Consider the following 20058-nt stretch of genomic DNA (forward strand, 5'->3'; position numbering starts at 1 on the left):
CAGAGCGTTTTTCTGTAGAGAGTTGTCAGAGGACCTGTGCTAGGAGAGTGAGCTTTAAAACTAATCTGCGAACAGTAACCACACACCACAAGCAGACCATAGTCACCGAGATGTTTGGTAGAGGTCAGATATGAAGATGCTGTACTGTTAAATATGATGTATAATATGTTGCTCGTATCTGCTGCTCTCTCGAGTGTGGGTAGTGGCAAGTGTTTGTTGAAGGAGTTCAAGGAGAGACCAGTATACCTTGGCTTCCTTACCAGGCAAACTGCAAAATTGTAAAACAAAATTGTAGCAAAGAGTAGAATTAATAGATGACATGCGGACAAATGCAATATACTGAGGAGAAAAATCGGCATAGTTTTTTAGAGCAGGTTGTGCCTCAGAAACCGGTGAGCAGTCTTTGAGGAAGTCAGAGACCATCTGAACAAGGATGATGTGTTTTATATAGCATGCTTAGATTTCCAAAAAAGATTTGACAAAGGCTTATAGAGCAATTAAGCTGTCACAGGATGAGAAGGAGGATCCTCACATGGATTAATAATTGATTAAAAGACAGGAAACAAAGAATAGGAATAATGGCCCTCCATTATTAGTAACTAGGTTACTGGTGGAGTTCCACTGGAACTGGTAGAACCTGCATTGTTCCGTTAATGTGGGGCATGGAAAAGGATGTGAATGCTGATGTGACAAAATGTGCTGTTGATACAAAAGAAGTAAGAATAGTGCAAATAAAAGCTGTCTGTGAAGCACTGCAGAGGTATCTCACAATGCTGAGTGACGGGACAATAAAATGAGAGAGGGAATTCAGTGTCAATGAGTGCCAAATAATATACATGGTGGAAAGCAGCCGTAACTATATGTATACAATGATGGGCTCTAATTACCTTCCATCAGTCAAGAAAAGTATCCTGGAGTCGTCATGGGTAGTTCTCTGAACACTTCAGCTCAGTGCTTAGGAGCAGTCAGAAAGACAAATTGAACATCAGAAATTGGGAAAGGAGTAAAGAACAAAACAGAAAACATTACTATGCCAGTTCATAAATCATGATGTGCCCGCATCTTAATTGTTATATTTTATCTCAAAAAGGGTAATATAGAAGTAAAAAGATACAGAAATGGATGAGTGCAAAAATGGATCAGACATGTGAAATGAGGAGTAGATGCTAAGGAGAGAAGATCTTTTCTAGTTTGGAAAAGGCATGACTGGGTACAAGAGAAGTCTATGAAGTGCATGTGGTAGAAACGGTAAATTGGGAGGGTTTTATCACGGTTGTTCAGAAGACAAGAACTGCATGCCCCGAAAGCAGTGGCTTGGCAATGGCTTTTTGAAACAAAAGGGAATTCTTTTTCTCATACAGCGCAATAAATTCTGGAGGTCAGTGTTATGGAAATCAGAAATTCAAAAGTGTTTTGAACGAATGCATGGACCATAAAGGGAGCAGAAACAGCTGACAAAGAGCATAGCTGGAACTGGGACTTTTTTGAGAATTATAGGAGCTCTTGAGAGGGAGGTAAAGATAAGGGATAAATAGGACATAGCAATGTGTTTTGTTGCAGAGACTAACACTGTAAAATATAGGTTCAGTTTTAAACTATTTGGGGTTTCTTGTTTATATGAGTCTTTTTAGTTTAGGTTTGACAACTTCACAAACATTAAATACTGAGGTAAGTCTTTCTATAATCCTTATTTTACCCTATTAACTAGTTTGGAGATGGAGATGGGTTTTGTTTGGGGTTTTCTTTGAAGCCTCATTCTCTTTTTAAGTGTTAGTGTTTGTTTATTGTGCAGATTCAACCCCTGACCGTGGTATTCTTCATTGCTATTGAAAGTTAATGGGGGAAAAATTGCATTCCAAACATTTGAACCTGTAGTAGCCATGGCTGAACTTAGTTGATCTCTGGTGATCGGTTCAATTTAGTTACGATTTTTAGCCATTAGGCTGGGGCTGAATGATGGTGATTTGGTTGAGGCCAAATGTCTGTAGAAAATTGGCTGTTTGATAAGAGCCCTGTTATCAGAGGGGGATACTTTCTCATTTACATTTAGATGAGTATTGATTATTTATTTACTCAGAGAAGTGAGATTCGTTCCCAATCTTATCTCTCTCGTCTCTGCTTGTCAGCAGAAAGAGAGATAGAGCTCCTGACATCAGCCCAAGATAACAGCACTTTGTAGTGAAGATAAAAGTTGGAATGGGCCTTTTTCTAGTCTTGACTGAAGGGATAAGTTTTAAAAATTAGAACTGATGGGTCATGCTTTCAAAACCCCATTCTGAAGGCTTTGCAGCTTAAATGGCAACAGAATTGGTTTGTTGTTATGCGGGTGGCCATTCGCCTTTTGTAAGAGAGCTGCTTAATTTGATTATGCGGTGGGATTCTTCCTGGGGCACCTTTGTATTGTGCCATAGGAAAGCTGTGGATGTAGTACTGGGGGTTGTTTCCGTGTTCGTTTTTAATTCCTGACAAACCTTCCTCTGTTTAAAGGGGTATCTTGAAATAATGAAGCACAGTGGATATCTGTAGGCAGAAGCCACGGTGTGGACGGTTAAATGGGGATTTCAGCGGGAGGGAGGTGTGTTATGGAGGATCAGCTCCGCGGGCGAGGTGTGCGAGCGCCCGGCTCCAGGGACGGGGAGCGTGGCCCTGGGAGCGAGCAGCTCTGTCTGTCTGTCTGTCTGTCTGTCGAAGCCAGCCCCGTTCCTCCGCGGCTGCTGGTCTGTCAGTACACCAGAACGGGTCTAGAAGAGAAAAACTGCTGTTGCTGGTCGTATTTGCAGTACGTGGCTTAGGCACCCGCTCCTGCGTGCGGGACGCTTTGCCAGTGGCGCGGCCCAAGAACGGAGAAGACCTAACGCCTCAGGCCACCAGATCTGGTGGAGAAGGGGCCCAGAGAGAGCTCTCAGGCTCTCCTGGGGGGCCTCGGGGGCCCCAAACAAACCTCTGCTGGTTTTTGAACAAAAAGAGTTTGCTTGAAGGTATAGCCACTTCTCTTTCACCATTTTGTGGCTCGTTTCAGGCTGCTGCCTTGGTTCCCTCCTTCCTCTCCAGACACAAGAACACTTGTTTCTCCTGCTTGCTTTAACCCAGCAACAGTTTCTCTCTCTCCAAGTATTTGTGACAAAATTCCAGAACTAGAAGAGGGGTTCACATTCATTAGCTTTGTCTTCTGGATATTTTGCCCTGGTAACTTGAATTTCAACGTACTCACTCCCAGCTTGGCGGTGGAACATAATACACATGATTTACTCTCCCCCCTTGCTCCAGCGAGCAGCGTTGTGTGAGAGCCCGGGGCTGCAGCCCCAGCCCGATGCCGCTGGATGCAGGACGTGCTGGAGCAGCAGTCCCTGCCGTCAGCGGGAGAGCTCTGCCTGGGTCGCGGGCCAGGACCGTCTGTGCCAGGATTTTAAAGGTTTGTTTTACAACTGCGTGGAGCATTTGCATCAGATTACAGAAATCCATAAAATCCAGCTTCGGTATTACCACTTGAAATTTTGTTGAAATTCCCAGAGCAGTATTCTGTTTGGAGACCATTAAATTACCTAATATTTCTGCTACAATGACATCATTTGAACTTGCAGGAGAAGTCTGGTAGTAAAACTTCTCCACAGAATCAGCCTAACTTTTTTCATCTGTTGTGAAGTAAAAGGTCATGTAAATGTGTACAGATATTTAAAATACATTATTTAAGAGTACATACTCTCTAAAAATCCTTTTACACTTTTTTATTAATTTCTTAGTATTTTTGTTTTAAAGGTGGCCTTGGTTTCTGATCTGTAGCTCTATCTCATTGCTTTATTAATACAGTCTTGACACAAACTGGATAAAACAATTTACCTGCTCACAGAATTCTCAAGTTGCTCCAGGTAAAAATCATCCTTTGACATTGGCATGGTGGTGTTGAGGGGTGTGATCATCGATGGCTCTCCGCAGGATGGCGGGAAGCTTGTTCAACAGCATGAGGATTGTTTCTGAGGTGGGCGATGCTGTTCTTTTGAGTAGATCCAGCTGGTGGAACTGGATCCACGCAGAGGGATGGTAAACCGCTGCCAAGCTCCTGCTTTTAACCTTGTCCCCTTGTCATCATGTGCATATGATTCTCTGATAAGTTTAAGGCTTTGGTAGCGTTGACATCTGTCCTTTCGCCCCATCCCACTGTCTCAGAAACCCAGCGGCGAGTCCATCTCTCTGTGCTGGAGAGCGCAGCATGTGGTTCAGTGCCAGTCCCCTGCAGCAGCTCTCGCGCAGCACTGAGCGAATGAAAGAAAATTGTACAAATAGAAATGATTTGGTGGATAGATGAAGGTATAATACTTAGAAGTGCGTTTTATGGAATGGATCTGCTTGGCTCATCACACACGTGTTCTGGGTTCATCCACCTGAGAGGGCACCTGCGGAGGTGCCAGGCGAGGCTGGGGCTGGGAGCGGAGCGGCGGCTCTTGCTGCACCGTGCTCAGGGAGGCCTGCCCAACTGTTAATAGTTCCGAGAGAGGCTCATTTCACTTCTTCCTCTGCTCTGGTTTTACATGGTTTTGGGTAGGGGTGAGAGAGGGGCTGTAATGAAGAACCAGGGAGCTGGGACGCAGTGATGGGCGCTGGCGTCAGCAGATCCCGGTCCTGGTGATCGTGGGCTGAGGCTGTGGTGGAGGCAAGAGACCCCGTCTGCGGTAGGAGCACTTGGAGTTAGGGATTTGGTACCAGGAACCAAGAACACAGACGTTCACATGGGAACCAACAGTTCTGCTAGCTTTGTCGTTGCTGGGTATTATTCAGCATTTGGATGTAGTTTGGGAACCTGTGGAAGGTACTTCTTCCCAACAGACAAAGCAAGCAGGTTTTGCTGTCGCTGATTCTGTTTTTAAACCTACACCAGTTTTTAAATACAAATTGATTTACCACTTTGATATTTGTTTCAATACAGTATATTTTGCTTGAGCCTAACAAGCCAGGCCTCTGTTTATTTAATTTATTTTAAATTTTTAATCACATTTCCAGTAGCTGGCAGAGGAGAAATGATGGTGCTGTATATATTTGCCTTTCTGTTGTTTGTGCTGGTATGAGACATCTCTGCTGTTTCTTGAGTGCGGTTTGTTCTGTAAATGCTTCGACCAGCTACATATGCAGTTGCTGATTGCACTGGGCAGGGAGGGAGCAGTTGTGCTTTCCTCCTGTGGCCTGCAAATAGCCTGGCTCTGTATCTGCTCTGAGAGTCACCGGGAATAAGGGGGCTCCATTTTACGGAGAAATAATGTTCCACTTCGGGAGTGGAACGCGCTTGGGCCGTGCAGCGAGCGCTTCACATGGCTTCTGGGGAGACGAAATGAGAAGCTGTAATTGAAATTCTGCTGTAGTAAATTTAAAATTAATTGGCTAACAAATTCCATTTCTTAGGCATGCCATCTGAGGCTAAAATACTTAATTTTTTTATATGTTTTAAATATTTCATCATATACTATCATAATTCAAAGTCAGGAAACATTCAGAAATATTTTAAGTACTGATAAAGAGGTAATAGATTTCAGTTATTTCAGTTCTAGTTTTTTAGTTACATTAAGACCTGTTTAAAAGGTGCTTTGCGTCACTTAAATTTTTTCGGGTATCTGTTTAGCATTATTTTACTGGATCATACAGAAATTACACAGCTGAGAACTTTGTGTGCACTTCAGCTCTCGGGTGTGAGCAGGAGTGGAGATCCGCCCTGTGCTGCTTGGGGGTGCAGCGAGGACGGGAGCTCGTCTGCCTCCTCCAGCTCCTGCCTTTGGAAGTGGCTTTTCTTCTGCCTGGGGTCCCGCATGGAGTTTGGCTTACCCGAGTCACCCCTCTCAGCCGTTGGGTCCTCTCCCGCCTGCTGTTCGGACAGCAGGCCTGGACCTGGCTTACAGGGGTTTCACCTGGAATTGTATTAGTGTGTTCTTTTTTTGTTCCAGTTAAGGCATATAGTTTAAGGATCCGTTAAACTGAAAGATTTTTTTTTTTTTAAAAAGTGGCCTAATTTTTGTCAAAACAATCTTGTAATATGTTTTCTGTAGTTGGAAAACAGTTTTTTTAAGTAGTATCATCTCTCCTTCAGTGATTTGGTTTGAGAAGAAGGAAGTTGGTACCTGAATCTTGAAGATCTACAATTAAATGCCATGTATATGAAAATAATTCATTTGAAGCAACAGCATCTGTACGTGCTTATGTTTGAATGCAGTTCAATGTTAACAGTGTACAGATCCCTGGAAAAAGACAAAGTCCATCTCTCTGACCCTTTCTGCTCCTTGCAGCCGTTGAGCTGCTGGGTGATGCCAAACTCCACCCGGCACGTTGTCCCAACTCAGCCTGGAAAGCGGTGCCGATTGCTGCTGATGGGTAAGGAGGTCCTTACCCCGCCCTTCAGAAGTACAGCCTTTTGAGAAATGCACCATTGGCAGTGGTAGAAATAGCCAAATTGGGTGTCATGGAGCTGATTTTCATGACAAAACACAATTCATAAAAGAAGGGCTGCTTTCCCTTCCAGGTACTTCTCAGTGCTCTGTGCAGGTACCACTCGAGGCTGCGGCAGCCTTACCTGCGTGGCCAGGCTTTTCTTGGCTTTCCACGCCTGCGGAGGGTCTGAGTGTACGTTTCGTTGAGCGTGCGCTCAAGCAGCGGGCTTTAATCCCAACCTGGAAGAGTAATGCGCCTGGGTATGCAGGGTGGCTCCTGTCTGGGCCAGCATGGCTCGTGGGGCTGGGCTGCGGTGTGCCGCAGCCCCGGGCAGCGCGGGAAGGGGCTCTGTCCCCCGCAAACAGCGGCCGGGGTAACGTTCACAGCAGCCTGTCTTCAGTCTGTGAAGAGCCACAGAGAGGGCAGAGCAAAGGGGAGCAAACACACTGTGCTTTTTCACATCAGGAAGGATGCCCAAATAATACAACATAGATATACACCAAGGTCTGAGTAGATATTTCTTACAACAGGCAATACCCCTGTCTTGTGGCATGGGCAGGGTATTTAATACAGGCTCATCTAGTGTAGGAATAATACAAGAAATGTCGGACAAGAGTTTGTCAGCTAGCGTTGTTAGACAGCTGAAGATGAGCGGAACGTGTTGTTTCCTTGCACGCCATCCTCCACCTTTCTATGATAGGGCCCTTCCCTTTGGCAAAGAGCTTTGAAACATAAACATCTACCTGCCTTACTTCTAGGCTACAAGTAATCTCATGTTAGTTGAACGTGATAAGCCATCACTTTGTTAGAAAACAGATGATTTTACAAGTTACTTTATGTTTCAGGTCCTCAGTATCGGCTGGAGAAGCAGAGTGAACCTAATGTCCCAGTAGATTTAGACTGTACCTTGGAGAGCCAGAGCACTTTGGAATTCTGCCTTGTCCGGGAGAACAGTATGTTTCCCCTTTTCACTTTTGCTCTTGTAAATTGCTTAAACTCACATAAGTTATGTATTTTGGAATACAAGCTGTACTGTCTGGGCAAGTAAGTTTTGTTGAGACTCTCTTTCCCGAGGCACTTTTCAGTTGTGCCAAAACAATATTCCAGAGGGAAATGATGGATTTCATACCTTCTAGTAAATAGTCTGCATCCTGTTTATCACTTCATGATTAATCTTTTTCTGTTAAACTCTGCTCTGTAAAGTTATGACCAACCCTGAAAAACACTGGAAATATGAAACTTTTTCTGTTGCAGGCATTGCTTAGTGAATAAAGAGATTGGTCTGCAGTATATTTTGCCATCTCAATACAGCTGTTAGAGGCACTGATTTTTTTCTAATAGAATTTAAAGAAATTAACCATGCAGATATAACTAGAGCAGCTTGATGATTTTTTTAAGTGCTAGACAGACAATCTTCTCTCCAGCTCTGCTCAAATACTTTTATTCTGTTACTGGTTTAATGGTGCTAATATTATTTCCTGATTTATTTCTTTAGAATGAATTATATGAAACTTTTAAAAAAAACATTTAACATTGATTTGTGTTTGTCCTCCATAGCATTTTGGTCCATCCTTCATCCTTTCCAACAGTCATGCTCTCAGTTTTGGGGTTTTTGTCATTCCATTTTAATTCAGCTGTAAAAATGTTGATTGTACTAATGAGGAACCCAGTAGCATTCGTGCTCTCAGCCAAGACCATGCTCAGAGTGTTTGCTGCAAACAATCATAGTAAGAGCCTGTTTCAAGTAATAGAAGAGTTTTTTCTTTCTTTACAAAGATTAGACCTTTCCATTTGTGCTTTTTGGCTATAGCATTTCATATTTTATCCTAGAATGACAGCAGAGCATCCCTGAAGTACCTCCTAATTCCAGTGGCAAGCAGTAGACATTTAAGGCATAGCAGAGGTGAGACGCAGCTGCCACGAGCTCTCTGGTGGTACATCAGTGCTGGAGCTGAGATTAAGCACTTGCAGTTTTGGCTGCCGTTCTCCGTAGAGTGGGACTTGCTCCCAAAATATTCTTGATGCTCCTGGTTCATTTCTTCATTAAATGGTTCTAAGAAACTGTAGGAGAGAATGCACAGAAGGTAGCAGGGGTGCTGTGCATGAGGAAATGGAGCAATTTTAACCTCACTAATCAAGTTGCACTCTTCCACAAGCCAGAATTCCCTGACGTCTGCATCCCAGCTATTCTTTTTGCATCAATTTTTAATCTATGAAAAGATACATAATAGTCATACTTTCATAGGTTTTGCACGTTTTGATTAAAAATAACAATTTTTTATCCAGGCTCTGTAAGTAAAAGTATATTGTATATACTGCATTTTTAACGTATTTTCATCATCTGTGGAGAAATCCATGCTGTTGCTTGTAGCTATATCTACTGATGCTCTTAGCTGTCATGAGTAACGAGGTGCAGGTTGTGCCATTACTTTAATAGTAAATCTGTCCTAAGTTTGTAAGTGGTTTAGCAGGAGGCATTCGGTCTACTCCGCACCAGTAAGTAGCAAATGCTCCAGGAGAGCCTCAGAGGCCTTGTCTCAGTCGTAATGTTGAGGGAACACTTTTCCCTTTCCCTGAAGTCCTTGTGCAGCGACTGCTCCTCTTCCCTCCTCGGCGAAGGGACACAGAAGCAAGCTCCTCGGCAGAACAGAACGTGGGAAGGCGTAGGATAGATCCCTGAGGCTGTCATGTCAAAAGTACGCTTAATTCGTGAGCTCTCCTGGCCCTCGTTAAGCACATCGATGGTGCCCATCTAAGAGGGTGATCTGGAGCCCCTTGCTAGGATGGTGATTTCCCCGTAATGGGAAACACCCTGGGCTGGACCCCAAGGGCTCCCGGTGCTGCCGCAGCTGCCATCCTCCTCTGCTGCGGTGGCATCACATCAGTAGGTGGTGGCTTTTTGTCCCATTCGTGGGTCTCGTGTTTGTCAGCCAGCACCTGCAACATGGAAAAGCGAAGGCAAAACAGACACTTGGACTCTGTAGAGTTCAAGAGCAGGTCACTGTTTTAGTTTGTTCAAGGCTGACAGTAATCTAGGCAAAATAATAAATGCTTACATGAATTCTGTCTCTTTTCTGCTGTGCTATTACTGAATGTTTTCTGAATTGATACCAAACTCAAATAAGGAATGCAGGAGAAATCTTCTGCTTATAGTTTCACCCCCAAAATGTGGGTGAATTTAAAGTGATCTTCCATTGTCCCTGCTCGGGGATATATATGAAACACCCATGCAGTTAACTCTCTACACACATAGATGTTCAAGGACAATACAGTATATAAGATCAGTCATAATTCATGTGTTGTACATAGCCTGGTTCCCCCAATACACAGTAAGAAATTGGATTTTGTAGTGCTTAAGGAGCTATCTTTTGGTGTGGCATTAGGATAGAAATATTGACAGTTTTGCACTGTTAATAAAATAATAGCTTGAAAATCCTAACGTCAAAATGAAATATTCATTTTGTGCATTTTGTTTTTATTTGAAATACTTCTAGCTTGGATATGCCAGTCAGGAAAAACTCTGTTATAACAGCTATTATTTGTAAATGTGCTCTTCATAGTCTCATATTCATTTATAAATATATATATATATGTGTATGATGCCAAACATCTGCTAGTAAAATAGCTGCCAGTTTCCTTTGGGCAAATAGAAAGTTTATATTTCAGGGTATTAAATGAAACAGAAAACTATCCATTATTGAGAAATATGTATGGAGAAATCCCCTATCTATCCAACATTTACTAATAGCATTCAAACTAATAAACTGTTTCCAGTATGCAGAACTTTTTAACTCGCACAAAGATTTATCTTTAAACTAAAAGCCTGCACTTTGTAATGTGAAATGCTTTTATGTGTAGTAGCAAACTGTTCATGGCTAATTTAGTTTTATTCTTACCATCTTACTTCTGGAAAGTTCCTCTTTCTCATTTTATCATTAGATAGTAATTAGTATTCAAGGGAAATTGGTCTTAATATATTAAAATTGGTTTAGTGCCTTTAGACCTGTACCAAAGCCCATGTCTTATTGGAAAATGTAATTGGGGACTCTGTGTATGTAATTAATTGTATTACAATTAAGAACTTTCATTAAGCAATATACTAGTACATTAAAGTAATAAGGGACATTTTTGCAACGCAGTTAACTTTATATTTTGTTGTTTTATCGAGGAAATACAGGTTCACTTGCTCTTTAATAGGCTACATACAGCATTTCAATATTCTGATATTACTAATGTGTCATTTTTATATGTCCTCCAGTGCTTACAGGAGTCCCTTTTGGATAAGGCTCCTTATTTTAGCTTCTTACTTATTTTCAGACTCATGCTTCTGGTGCCTGTTGTTTCATTACTGTTTGTCTCATTTGAAAATCAAGATTTTCTATGAGGAGATTGGACTGAGTTACAAATATAACTCTGTATTTCACAGTAGTTCAAGTACTAGAACAAAAATACTATCTCTATACTGAATCTGGTTTTTAAAAAATGAAACAGAACAAAGCAAAAAAACCCCAACAACAGAGTAAAGATCTTCAACTGTTGTTTCCAGACTGGGAAAGATGTCCATTTTCTGGGTGACCATGAAATCTAGAGACTGCAAACTAGTGCCATGACTGTGACTTCCGAAATACCATAGTGCTTCACCACAGTGGCCATCTTAAAGAGTAGAAGTATGTAGCCCTTGATACCATTTTTGCTTTTCCTTCAGCTTCTGTGGGCAGAAAACACCACTCTCGTGTTTTTTAAAAGTAGGAGGCTGTGGTTTAATGTTTTGTATGGTTCTGCTGCACAAGTAGTCTGAGCAGAGATGGAGAGCAGTCTGACTGGCTGGGAGGTCCTTCCTCTGATGAGGACTGAGACGGGAGAGTTGTTAACAATCAGATGGATAAAGAAAAGACACGTAGCTGCATGGAATGCATACGCTTCTGTATGGGATCTCCCTCCATCCAGCACCACGCGTTCTCACATGGCGGCTTTGGTTTTAGGCATTTAAAAACATTTCGGTGAGAACGTCATCAGCCGTGCGGTGTCTGCAGTTCTGTCCAGGAGATGGAGTCTGCAAACACAGACTGCCTGCGCTCTCCACTGAACCAGGCCTAAGTTCATTTTAACCTACATTGCACTCGAAGTTCAGCAGCGTGGGGCAGCCTGCGCGGTGTCTGCACAGCCCCGAGCACAGCAGGGCGCTGCTCTGCCAGGGTGCCTCTAGTTGCTGCTGAGCAGAAGCAATGATAACGAGTAGAGCTCGTAAAAGGTGGTGGGAGGTTGGTCTCAAGTTATCCTGGTACTGCCCAGGGGAGTGCCGAAGCCGTGGCCGCCAGCGCAGGGCGAGCCAGCCGGCCGTGCAGGCAGCAGGCGTCTGCTGCTCTGCCCCTGCGGGCAGCTGCCGCGCTGCCGGCCTGAGCCCTGTGTCGCTGCCCGCACCAGCCTCTCATCCTGCCCGCACCAGCCTCTCATCCTGCCCGCACCAGCCTCTCATCCTGCCCCCACGCACGTGCCCCGAGGGTAGTGCGGGAGGGTTGGCACCAGATGTGGCAGTGCCAGGATGCCGGAAAATGAAGAGGCTCCCTGTTTAGCTGTGCCACGCGTTGCTCGGTCCCTGGCTTGGGGACGGCAGGGCGGAAGCACGGGTTTCCCCTCGGCCGTTCTTTTCCTGCTCCGCTCATGGATTTTCATACCCTACATCTCCAATAATTAAACCCCTTTCCTGGGCTAAGGGAAATGCCTCCCTCGTAGCTGTGCTTTGCACTTCATGCAGGTTCTTATCTTGTGCCTTGTTTATCCCACACCTGACTCCAGCTTTTTTCACTTTTTCTTACACAAAGCAAATCTTAATTAGGTAGACTATAAGGAAAAAATACAGAGGTCATTGCAAACTGAGTCTCCATGTTGTTATGTGAAGGAGTTTGTTTCTGGAATAGGAATCTGTTCCTCCCAGGACGGAGCAGTCTCTCTGCCAGCAGAGCCATATTGCTGGGTCGGCTCTTGGGCTAAATAATAGACCTGGAGCATCCACTTTACTTGATTGTCTTCCCAAGCAGAAGCTTTTACATTCAAAAGCCATGCTGTGATCTCCATTACAAATACCCTGACAGGCCTGTAAATATTTGACAGGTTTATTCACAGCTGCTTGCATGTGGAAAATATTTTTATGATTTTTCCCCCAATCAGCTGGTGGAGATGGCTCTTCCCTCCGCTGCTGAACGCTGGCAGTCTCGCAGACATCCTCGCAGAGCTGCGGGGTAAGAGCAATATGCCAAGTTCTGCAGTCAGGTTTTTCCCTGCAGGGCATTTCTCTCTGTTGTTACTGATATTACTGCTATTATCCAATGCACCCTCAGGGGTCCGCGTGTCTTGCCATCTTTAGACAGATGATCTGTTTTGATGGTGGAGTTCCTGGCTGCTCTCCCAAGAGCAGCAACTGTAGAAATTCTGTAAACCTGAATCCATTCACAAAGCTTCATAAAACAAAGTCGGCAGAGGTTACTGATACGCGGAGGATCTGAAAGGCTTCCAGAGCAAAATCCCACTGTTTGGCTGCTCCTGCAGTTTAGACACTGACAAGGTGGGCACGTTTTTAGTTACAGTGACAGTTTTTTCCCCTGGCATATGATCTGGCAGGCTGCTAATTTTCTTTCTAATACTTTTAATTTGGGTGTGTGAAATTCGAGAAGACTCGGCTTCATAATAGCTGTGTAAAGTTGACACGTAGAGTCCCCACCTTGACGGTAATTCAGTGTGGACGGTGAGGTTGGAGTGGTTTGAGGGCAGGCGGGGGGACTAGGAACACAAAGGCAGCAGTCCCTGTGGAGCATCGGGTGGGTCTTGGTCTGTATGAAGTATTTTAAGAACATTTTGTAGGAGATGCAGGGATGAGGTTAATATGTTGCCGTTCTTTGTGTTATTTCCGAATTTCTTACCGCTAGCGATTCAGTTTGTCAGTGCTAACCCTTCTTTACATATAACGCTGTAGTTAAAACCCAGCTGTACGGAGTGCTGCCCCTGGCACAGAGGCGAGAGTCTCGTCGCCCGCCGTCACGACGCAGCGGGCACAGGGAGGAGGCAGCTTCTCTGAACCCTAGAGCGGGGCTTCGTTAGGGGCAGCGCTAACGACCTCCCTGCAGACGGGGGTGCGCAGGGCTCAAGGTTCCTCTCCCCGCTCCCAGCAGTGACCCCCCCTGCGCTGCTGGGGTTCATGCCGTGTTGCTGTCTCGGGGGGTCCTTCTCTGTCCCCAGCCCCTAACTCCCCTGCGGGCAGGGGGATGCTCGGGTGTAACCGCGCCGTGCCGCGGCTCGTATCTCAGCGCGACGTGCCGTTGTGACCGCATGCTGCAGGGACGGGGCTGGCTGCGTGACCGGGGGCCGCTGCCAGGGCTGAACGGGCATTTCACTGGTTTCCATCGGTGGAAGAGGGTCCCAGTTCGCTCTCGACGGCAGGGCGGCAGTGCCATTGCCATCCTCCTGCTTTGCTTTCAGGCACCGCCGGGCCACAGTGTTTCAAGATGCTTTTAAGTGCACCAAAAAGTTTGACATATCTCAGTGTATCTTTGAAGTACTGCAGCATGAGGGTTTGACATGATACATTATGATAATCCATAGTATAGAGACATTAACACAGGGGTCTTTGACAAAATACATTGTAATGTCTCTGAAGGAGCCATTACAATTTATCTTGTCATTCTGGAGCATAGAGTGGTTGCAATGTTAAGATGGCTCTGCATAAATTCACAGGTAGACTGTTTCATTTGATTTTTTGAATTCTTTCAAGTCAAATGGCACGTCCCAATTTGTAGCTTAACCCTTTGCTGTCCCCCTTCCCCAAAGAAAGGTCCTGGGTTGTGTGTCGGGAGCGGCGGGGAGTGGGCAACACTCTCGCCCGCTCTGCTGTGCGCTGGGTGGAAAGCTTATGTGACTAACGTCTGTGAAACGTGCATCTCCTACTTTACGCTCTCAACATGTATTTTGACTCATTTAACAGCAAATGCTAACCTTACTTCGATACAGACGTGAAAGGTATTTATCATAAGCAGTGACATTTGTTACTGAATTATCCGATAGAAAAGGGAATGCTTTCAGCCAGCAGGAAAAATGCTCTGTGCTCAGCTGGGGTTTTTCTTCTTTCTCGCCTATGTTTGTGCCGCTTGTGGCCACCACCCCGACAGTTTCCCTTGCTGAAGCAAACGGCATGTACTTCTGCAACTCTAAATTACCCTGTTAAAAGGGAGCCTGCTTCTGCATCAACAGTATGTGTCTGAGATGAGTGCCAGGGTTTTCCTCCCCTGGGAGCCGTAGCCTGTCCTGGCAAACAGTCCCCTTGTCATCGGGGCCCAAATGTGGAAACTGGCCGTAGCTTCCCTGCGAGCTGAGGTCCCCAGACGGGGTGGGAATGTACATCCCCAGAGGGAAAGGTCAGTGTGAGAGGTGTTAGTGTTGAGGCTGCTCCAACTCTGCAAGTCTCAAACAAAATTAATACAAAAATATCTGACAAGTTCTTAGCCTGCTTTGCTGGATCTTTAAGACCTGTACTAAAATTCCATCATCTCATCTTCCCATTATTAAAATTTCAGCAAAATATAAAGTTTTCATTAATCTCCTGCAGCAAATTTAGTACTCTGAACTGGCAGTTGATTCAGCTTTTAGGACTACATTAGCTGGGATATTAAACAAAATGTGTCATTCTTCAGTATCTTCTGTAAGAAGCTAAATCAGTTTTCAAACATATTTATACCACTTTATCTAACAGCATCTGAATGATCATTTAGAGCTGAGATGCTTTATTAGCAGCTGGCATAGAAATTACTCTGCGCAAAATTATATATCGCATTATAGTAATGTTTAAATTGGTGTTAATCCAACGTCATAAAATGTAAAAAATCTTTAAAGTGCGTTATATTTTTTCAGTAATTGGCATTTTGGCTTAATGAGATGTTACCTTTTATAAAGCCAGTACCTGCAGTAGTAATGAGAATACTAATCAGTAAATAAAGCGCAGCTTCGGCGCCGCAGGGCTGAGCTCAGAGTGCCCGAGGCGTTGCCAGCGCTGCAGCAAGACGCCAGCGTCACGTCCCACGTGGGGTGATGCCGAAGCACGGGAGAACTGTGCTCGTGCGTACGTCGAGGGCGGCACCTGCAAATGCTGCCCTGGCTGGGGACAGGCCCCCCCTTCGCCGGGCGCCTTCCTGGGGTGACAGGCTGTGGGTGTCCCGGAGGGGATCCCACCGGGCCAGCCCCCGGGGATGTCTGCGGTCCGGGGGTGGCTCTTGTGATGGGAGAATCTGCCGCTGGGACGTTGCACTGCTCTTCGTGTGGGATGCAAACTTGTCTCGTAAAGTCCTTAATGAATTAGTGATTTTGTCTTTGGATGGAGGGTGAGAATTTCCTCTTCCCAGAGACGTTTTGTTCTTTCTTTAAAAGCCATCTGCAGCTGCAGACGTCACAGCCATACTTACGTGCTGGCTGCATCGTATGCTGTATTTTAAACTTCTCGTTCATTATTGTTGGCTTGTTTTGCAGGTTCAAGAGGAGAAGAGGTCTCGGAGGAGGACCCTCAGATCGATATAGCTACGGTGCAGGACATGCTCAGTAGCCACCATTACAAGTCCTTCAAAGTCAGCATGATCCATAGGCTTCGATTCACCACTGATGTTCAGTTAGGTAAATCAATCCGTACTATAACGCTTAGGAAAATGGAACGGTTCAAACCTTTGGCCATCTCTAATAGCTAACTGTCCATCTCGGACATTTTTAAAGCAGTCATTATCATGTTGGTCTGTTTTATCGTGGAGCGTATCACTTGAAAGTGTTGCTAGCATTTCAGCAGTTGAAAAAAATTGCTTTCAGTTGAAAATACTTCAGTATTTTTATTATCCACAATCAGCTAGCACATGTTTCTTCTGCAAGAAGGCCATTATTTAATGACCTCATCTCTTTTTTTTAATTTGGACTTCCTAATGGAAAGCTTCTTGCCAACTGTTTTGTTATTTTTAAATGAGGCTATGCAAAATTAGGAATGGGTAGGTTTTTCCTTTTCTGAGACTGAAGGATTTTAATGACCAAGTGGAAATTTGAGGTGGAACAAAATAAAAGTAGCATTCTCTAAAGGTTTTATATTGTCCTTATTAGCTTTTTGAATGCTTTTGAAAACCTGAAGGCCAAGGGATGACAGAATCTTGAATTATAAAAGCCCCATTACCGTTTTAAAATGATTGAATGGCTTTTTATCTTTGTGTTTAAATTGTGAAAATTTGATTAATGATGCATTGGTAGGTGACCTGTGACATTCCTGCAGATACCTTCCATAAAGAAATGATTCAGCAGTAAAATATTAAGTGCCGTAATGTTTACAAAATACATTTATTCTGTAGAATTCAGTAGAATTGTTAAACTATATGAGTTCCTGTATTATTGTCACTACAGTCTCTTCATTCTTCCATCCTTAAGCACGTATAAAAGTATATGTCTCTCATTTTTACAGAAGAGGCTTTCTTAGTTTATTTTGAACTGTCTTGTTAAGGAAGGATTTATATGCTGGTGCTGAAGCAGGACAGCGCTGGGCATGTTTTCTGCTTTTGAGCAAACTATCTGGGTGTGATAGTTTGCTTCCAGTGAAGTTTGACTCACTGTATCTGGAAAGTGTCAGAAATGAGAGCTTGAAAAGGTCATGACAGATCACTAAAGATAAATGGTTAAGGGAGAATAGCTGTTAAATGAAACAAATGGCTTAACTTGTGTAGCAGTGAAGGAGCTGACCCTGTCCAGTAGTGTAAGGACCATAAAATTTCCCTTTTATAACAATCTGTGAACTTGTATATTTTTGATGGCAGTACGCTGACAATGTGATTTTTGTAATCTAATTTTTTTTTAAATCAAAGAAAACCACAGTGGGATATTCAAAGTTCGGGCAAATGTACAGCATCAAAACCTCTAAATAAAGTCAAAATAAGTGTATGTTGCTGGGGCTTCTCCTGAATTTTATTTAAGATATTAAAAGAGCAATACTGGTAAAATAAGCATTGAGGTGCTATTTGGATTAGGGCTGCTGAGTGTTAATGTGTTCATCTTCTGTGAGTGACAGACTGCTCCATACAATCTGAAATGTAAAATACTATGTCTAATTTCTTTTTCCATTGCTCATCAGTAACTGTGGTTTGGGAGCTATTTTGTGTCAGTTTAATGATGGCCAGTTGCAAAGACTTTTCTCTGTAGCATTTTTATGTCATCAGTTTTATATCGCAGCTGTAGCAAAGCGATGGTTTTCCTAGAGGACACCGAGAACCCAAAATTATTCCTTTGCTCCTTATTGACAGTATCGATGATGTCGGTAGCTGTGCAGGAGCGTATCGGCTGTCAGACTAGCTGAAATACGGTACAGTGGCTGCACTGAAAATATCCGTGTGGGTTTAGGGGTGAGTCCCAGTTTCCCAGGCTTCACAAGGAAGGATTTTTACATGTGACAGAACCCAGACGTGGTGGAGAAAACACTCAGCGTAGCTCATCTCCACTCCCTGCGCTTTGCTCTGACATTGTAAGACATACACGTCATTGAATTTGAATAGGTTCTGTATTGGATTTTATTTCAGTTGTATAGAACAGCGTGAGCCATGTTTGTGAATTACGGTTTGTATACTGGTACTTTTTGAAACAGTTTAGCTGTTTGGAGGCCTGGTCGTTGAATCCGAGGCAAAGTTTACCGAAAATACTGGAGTAAGCTCAATCTTCTCGACATTGTGCTTAGTTCTTCTATATTAAAAAGCGATACGTAAATGACCATGGGAGGAATGACCACCTTTTGACTGATGGTTTTATTACAGTGGAAAGCTTTAGCCGTAGCAGTTTAAGGTCTGGGGTTTTATGTTTTAGCTCATATTACAGTGTAATGCACGTACAGTAGTACCCTCAACATTTTTACAAAGGTTCTATCATGTTGTGAAGGAATAAGACACATTTGCTTTTGTATCACAGTAGCAAAACTAAAAGAAGCGTATTGTCTTGGAAGATTACTGCTGGCAAATATTTCAGAAAAGGGGGGGCAGTTGCAGACCCCAACAAAGGAAGCATGAACAGAACAGTGTTACTGGACTAATACATTGATGACATTTCTTTTGATAAAATGAATGAATTAAAAAAAATAGTAGAAGCAGCATTTTTACTTGGTTTTTGAGTATGACTAATTTGTGCTGCAATACAGAGACTGCAGAAGCCACATACATAATACTGTTTTGATTTTAGGTTTCAACACATACAGATTGTGAGAACAATAACACAAAAAAGACAACATTCTTTGTCAATGTGCTCTTTGGATGTGTGTGAGCTTAAGCCAGTGATGTCGAGATACAGAAATAATGGATGAAGTATACAGCAACAATTTGCAGATAAAAATAATAGAAGTTAAAGTGTATTTTACATGATAAAAAAAAGATGAAAGAGGAGGAAGTCTGTTACATCTGAGATGGTTACAAAATCCATGCTTGGTGAAGTAGCCTCTGCTGAAAAGATTGATGCAATGGGGAGTGACCTTGGCTTGGAGCAGGAGCTGGTGATGTATGTATGAGCATCTCTCTGCTAAATGGACCCAGATTTGTAGCACTAATATACATGGAAGCCCAGAACCAAACTCAGGATGGCAATAAATCAACAGCCACTTTGGGTGTCATTTCTGGTTTATATTCCACTATTGTTCTATCACTTTAATTCATGTCACTATCATCTGTTCATCTGGAACAGTTTTATATAATTTTCCAGTGGAGTTACCTGACAAATCCTATCAAATTAACAAGGTGCATTAGCAATATTGACTGACTGTGAATTCTGAAGTTGCAGGACCACACAGTGTAAATTTTTTAAGGATATTTTCAGGGGTGACATTTTTAGAGGAAAGGATGGGGAACAACCCTCGCACACAAAGAATTTGCACCTTTATTTTTAGAACTTGCCTTGACTTTTTTCAGTGAGAAAATAAGAACTTGCACCATCAACTTTGCGTATTTTCCTTAAACTACAGAAAATTCCATTTTGAATAATTAACCATTGCAGTGAAATAACAATGCCGATTTTAAATAATCTGTCCAAAATTGAATTACAAAACAAAATGGGCTCCAGATACAGCATCAGCCTGCTCAAATTACCTAGTTCTAGCAGTCCTTGTGTTAATTGGACTCTTGATACAATGCTTAATTGAAATGTGATCTCTCTGATGTGACGTATGTTTAATGACAAAGCGCATTCTTGGATTAATAGAAGGGGGGAGGGGGCTCGTGGCATTATTATAACTTAACCATGATGGCCAGGGTTGAAATGAAGGTAACCTTGTATTAGTGGAAAGGAGTGCAGCAAGAAGCCCGCTGTGTAGGTATCTGCTCCTTGCTCTCTGTATGCTTTGCTTTTAGAGTTGCATAAAATACAAATGAAGGTGGTTTGCAAATTCTGCAGCTATGACCAGACTTTAAGAAATATTGAGTTAATTTTGGAGGGCTTGGGAGAGTCGTTATGTGTGTGGCATCTTACTTTTATTTTGTCACATCTCTTAAAAGTTTTATCATTAGCCTCTTTCGGTTTTCTTGTGCTTCAGATGAGCCAAGCGTAATGTATTTGAAAGCATCATAGCCAAAAGCCTCAAGAGGGAAAAGGTTATCTCTGCTGTTTTTCCAGAGATGC

The 20058-nt window shown here is 43.3% G+C and overlaps 2 protein-coding genes across 4 annotated transcripts in view; both read left to right on the forward strand.

The window, feature by feature from the left end:
• The window catches only part of MAPKAP1 (MAPK associated protein 1), a 109411-nt gene that overhangs the window by 73885 nt on the left and 15468 nt on the right, over window positions 1-20058 (forward strand). For 2 of the 3 annotated variants that reach the window (XM_052815908.1, XM_052815907.1), the window contains exons 8-9: window positions 7254-7361; window positions 15919-16059. In XM_052815908.1, coding sequence (XP_052671868.1) covers window positions 7254-7361; window positions 15919-16059 — 249 coding nt within the window. The remainder of the gene's footprint in view (window positions 1-7253; window positions 7362-15918; window positions 16060-20058) is intronic. The other variant, XM_052815909.1, reaches the window with a different exon arrangement.
• Window positions 1-20058, forward strand: part of HSPA5 (heat shock protein family A (Hsp70) member 5) — a 101047-nt gene that overhangs the window by 6088 nt on the left and 74901 nt on the right. The gene's annotated exons all lie outside the window — the stretch shown is intronic.

Source organism: Harpia harpyja, chromosome 19, assembly GCF_026419915.1.
Source record: "Harpia harpyja isolate bHarHar1 chromosome 19, bHarHar1 primary haplotype, whole genome shotgun sequence".
In the NCBI taxonomy this organism is placed as follows: Eukaryota; Metazoa; Chordata; class Aves; order Accipitriformes; family Accipitridae; genus Harpia; species Harpia harpyja.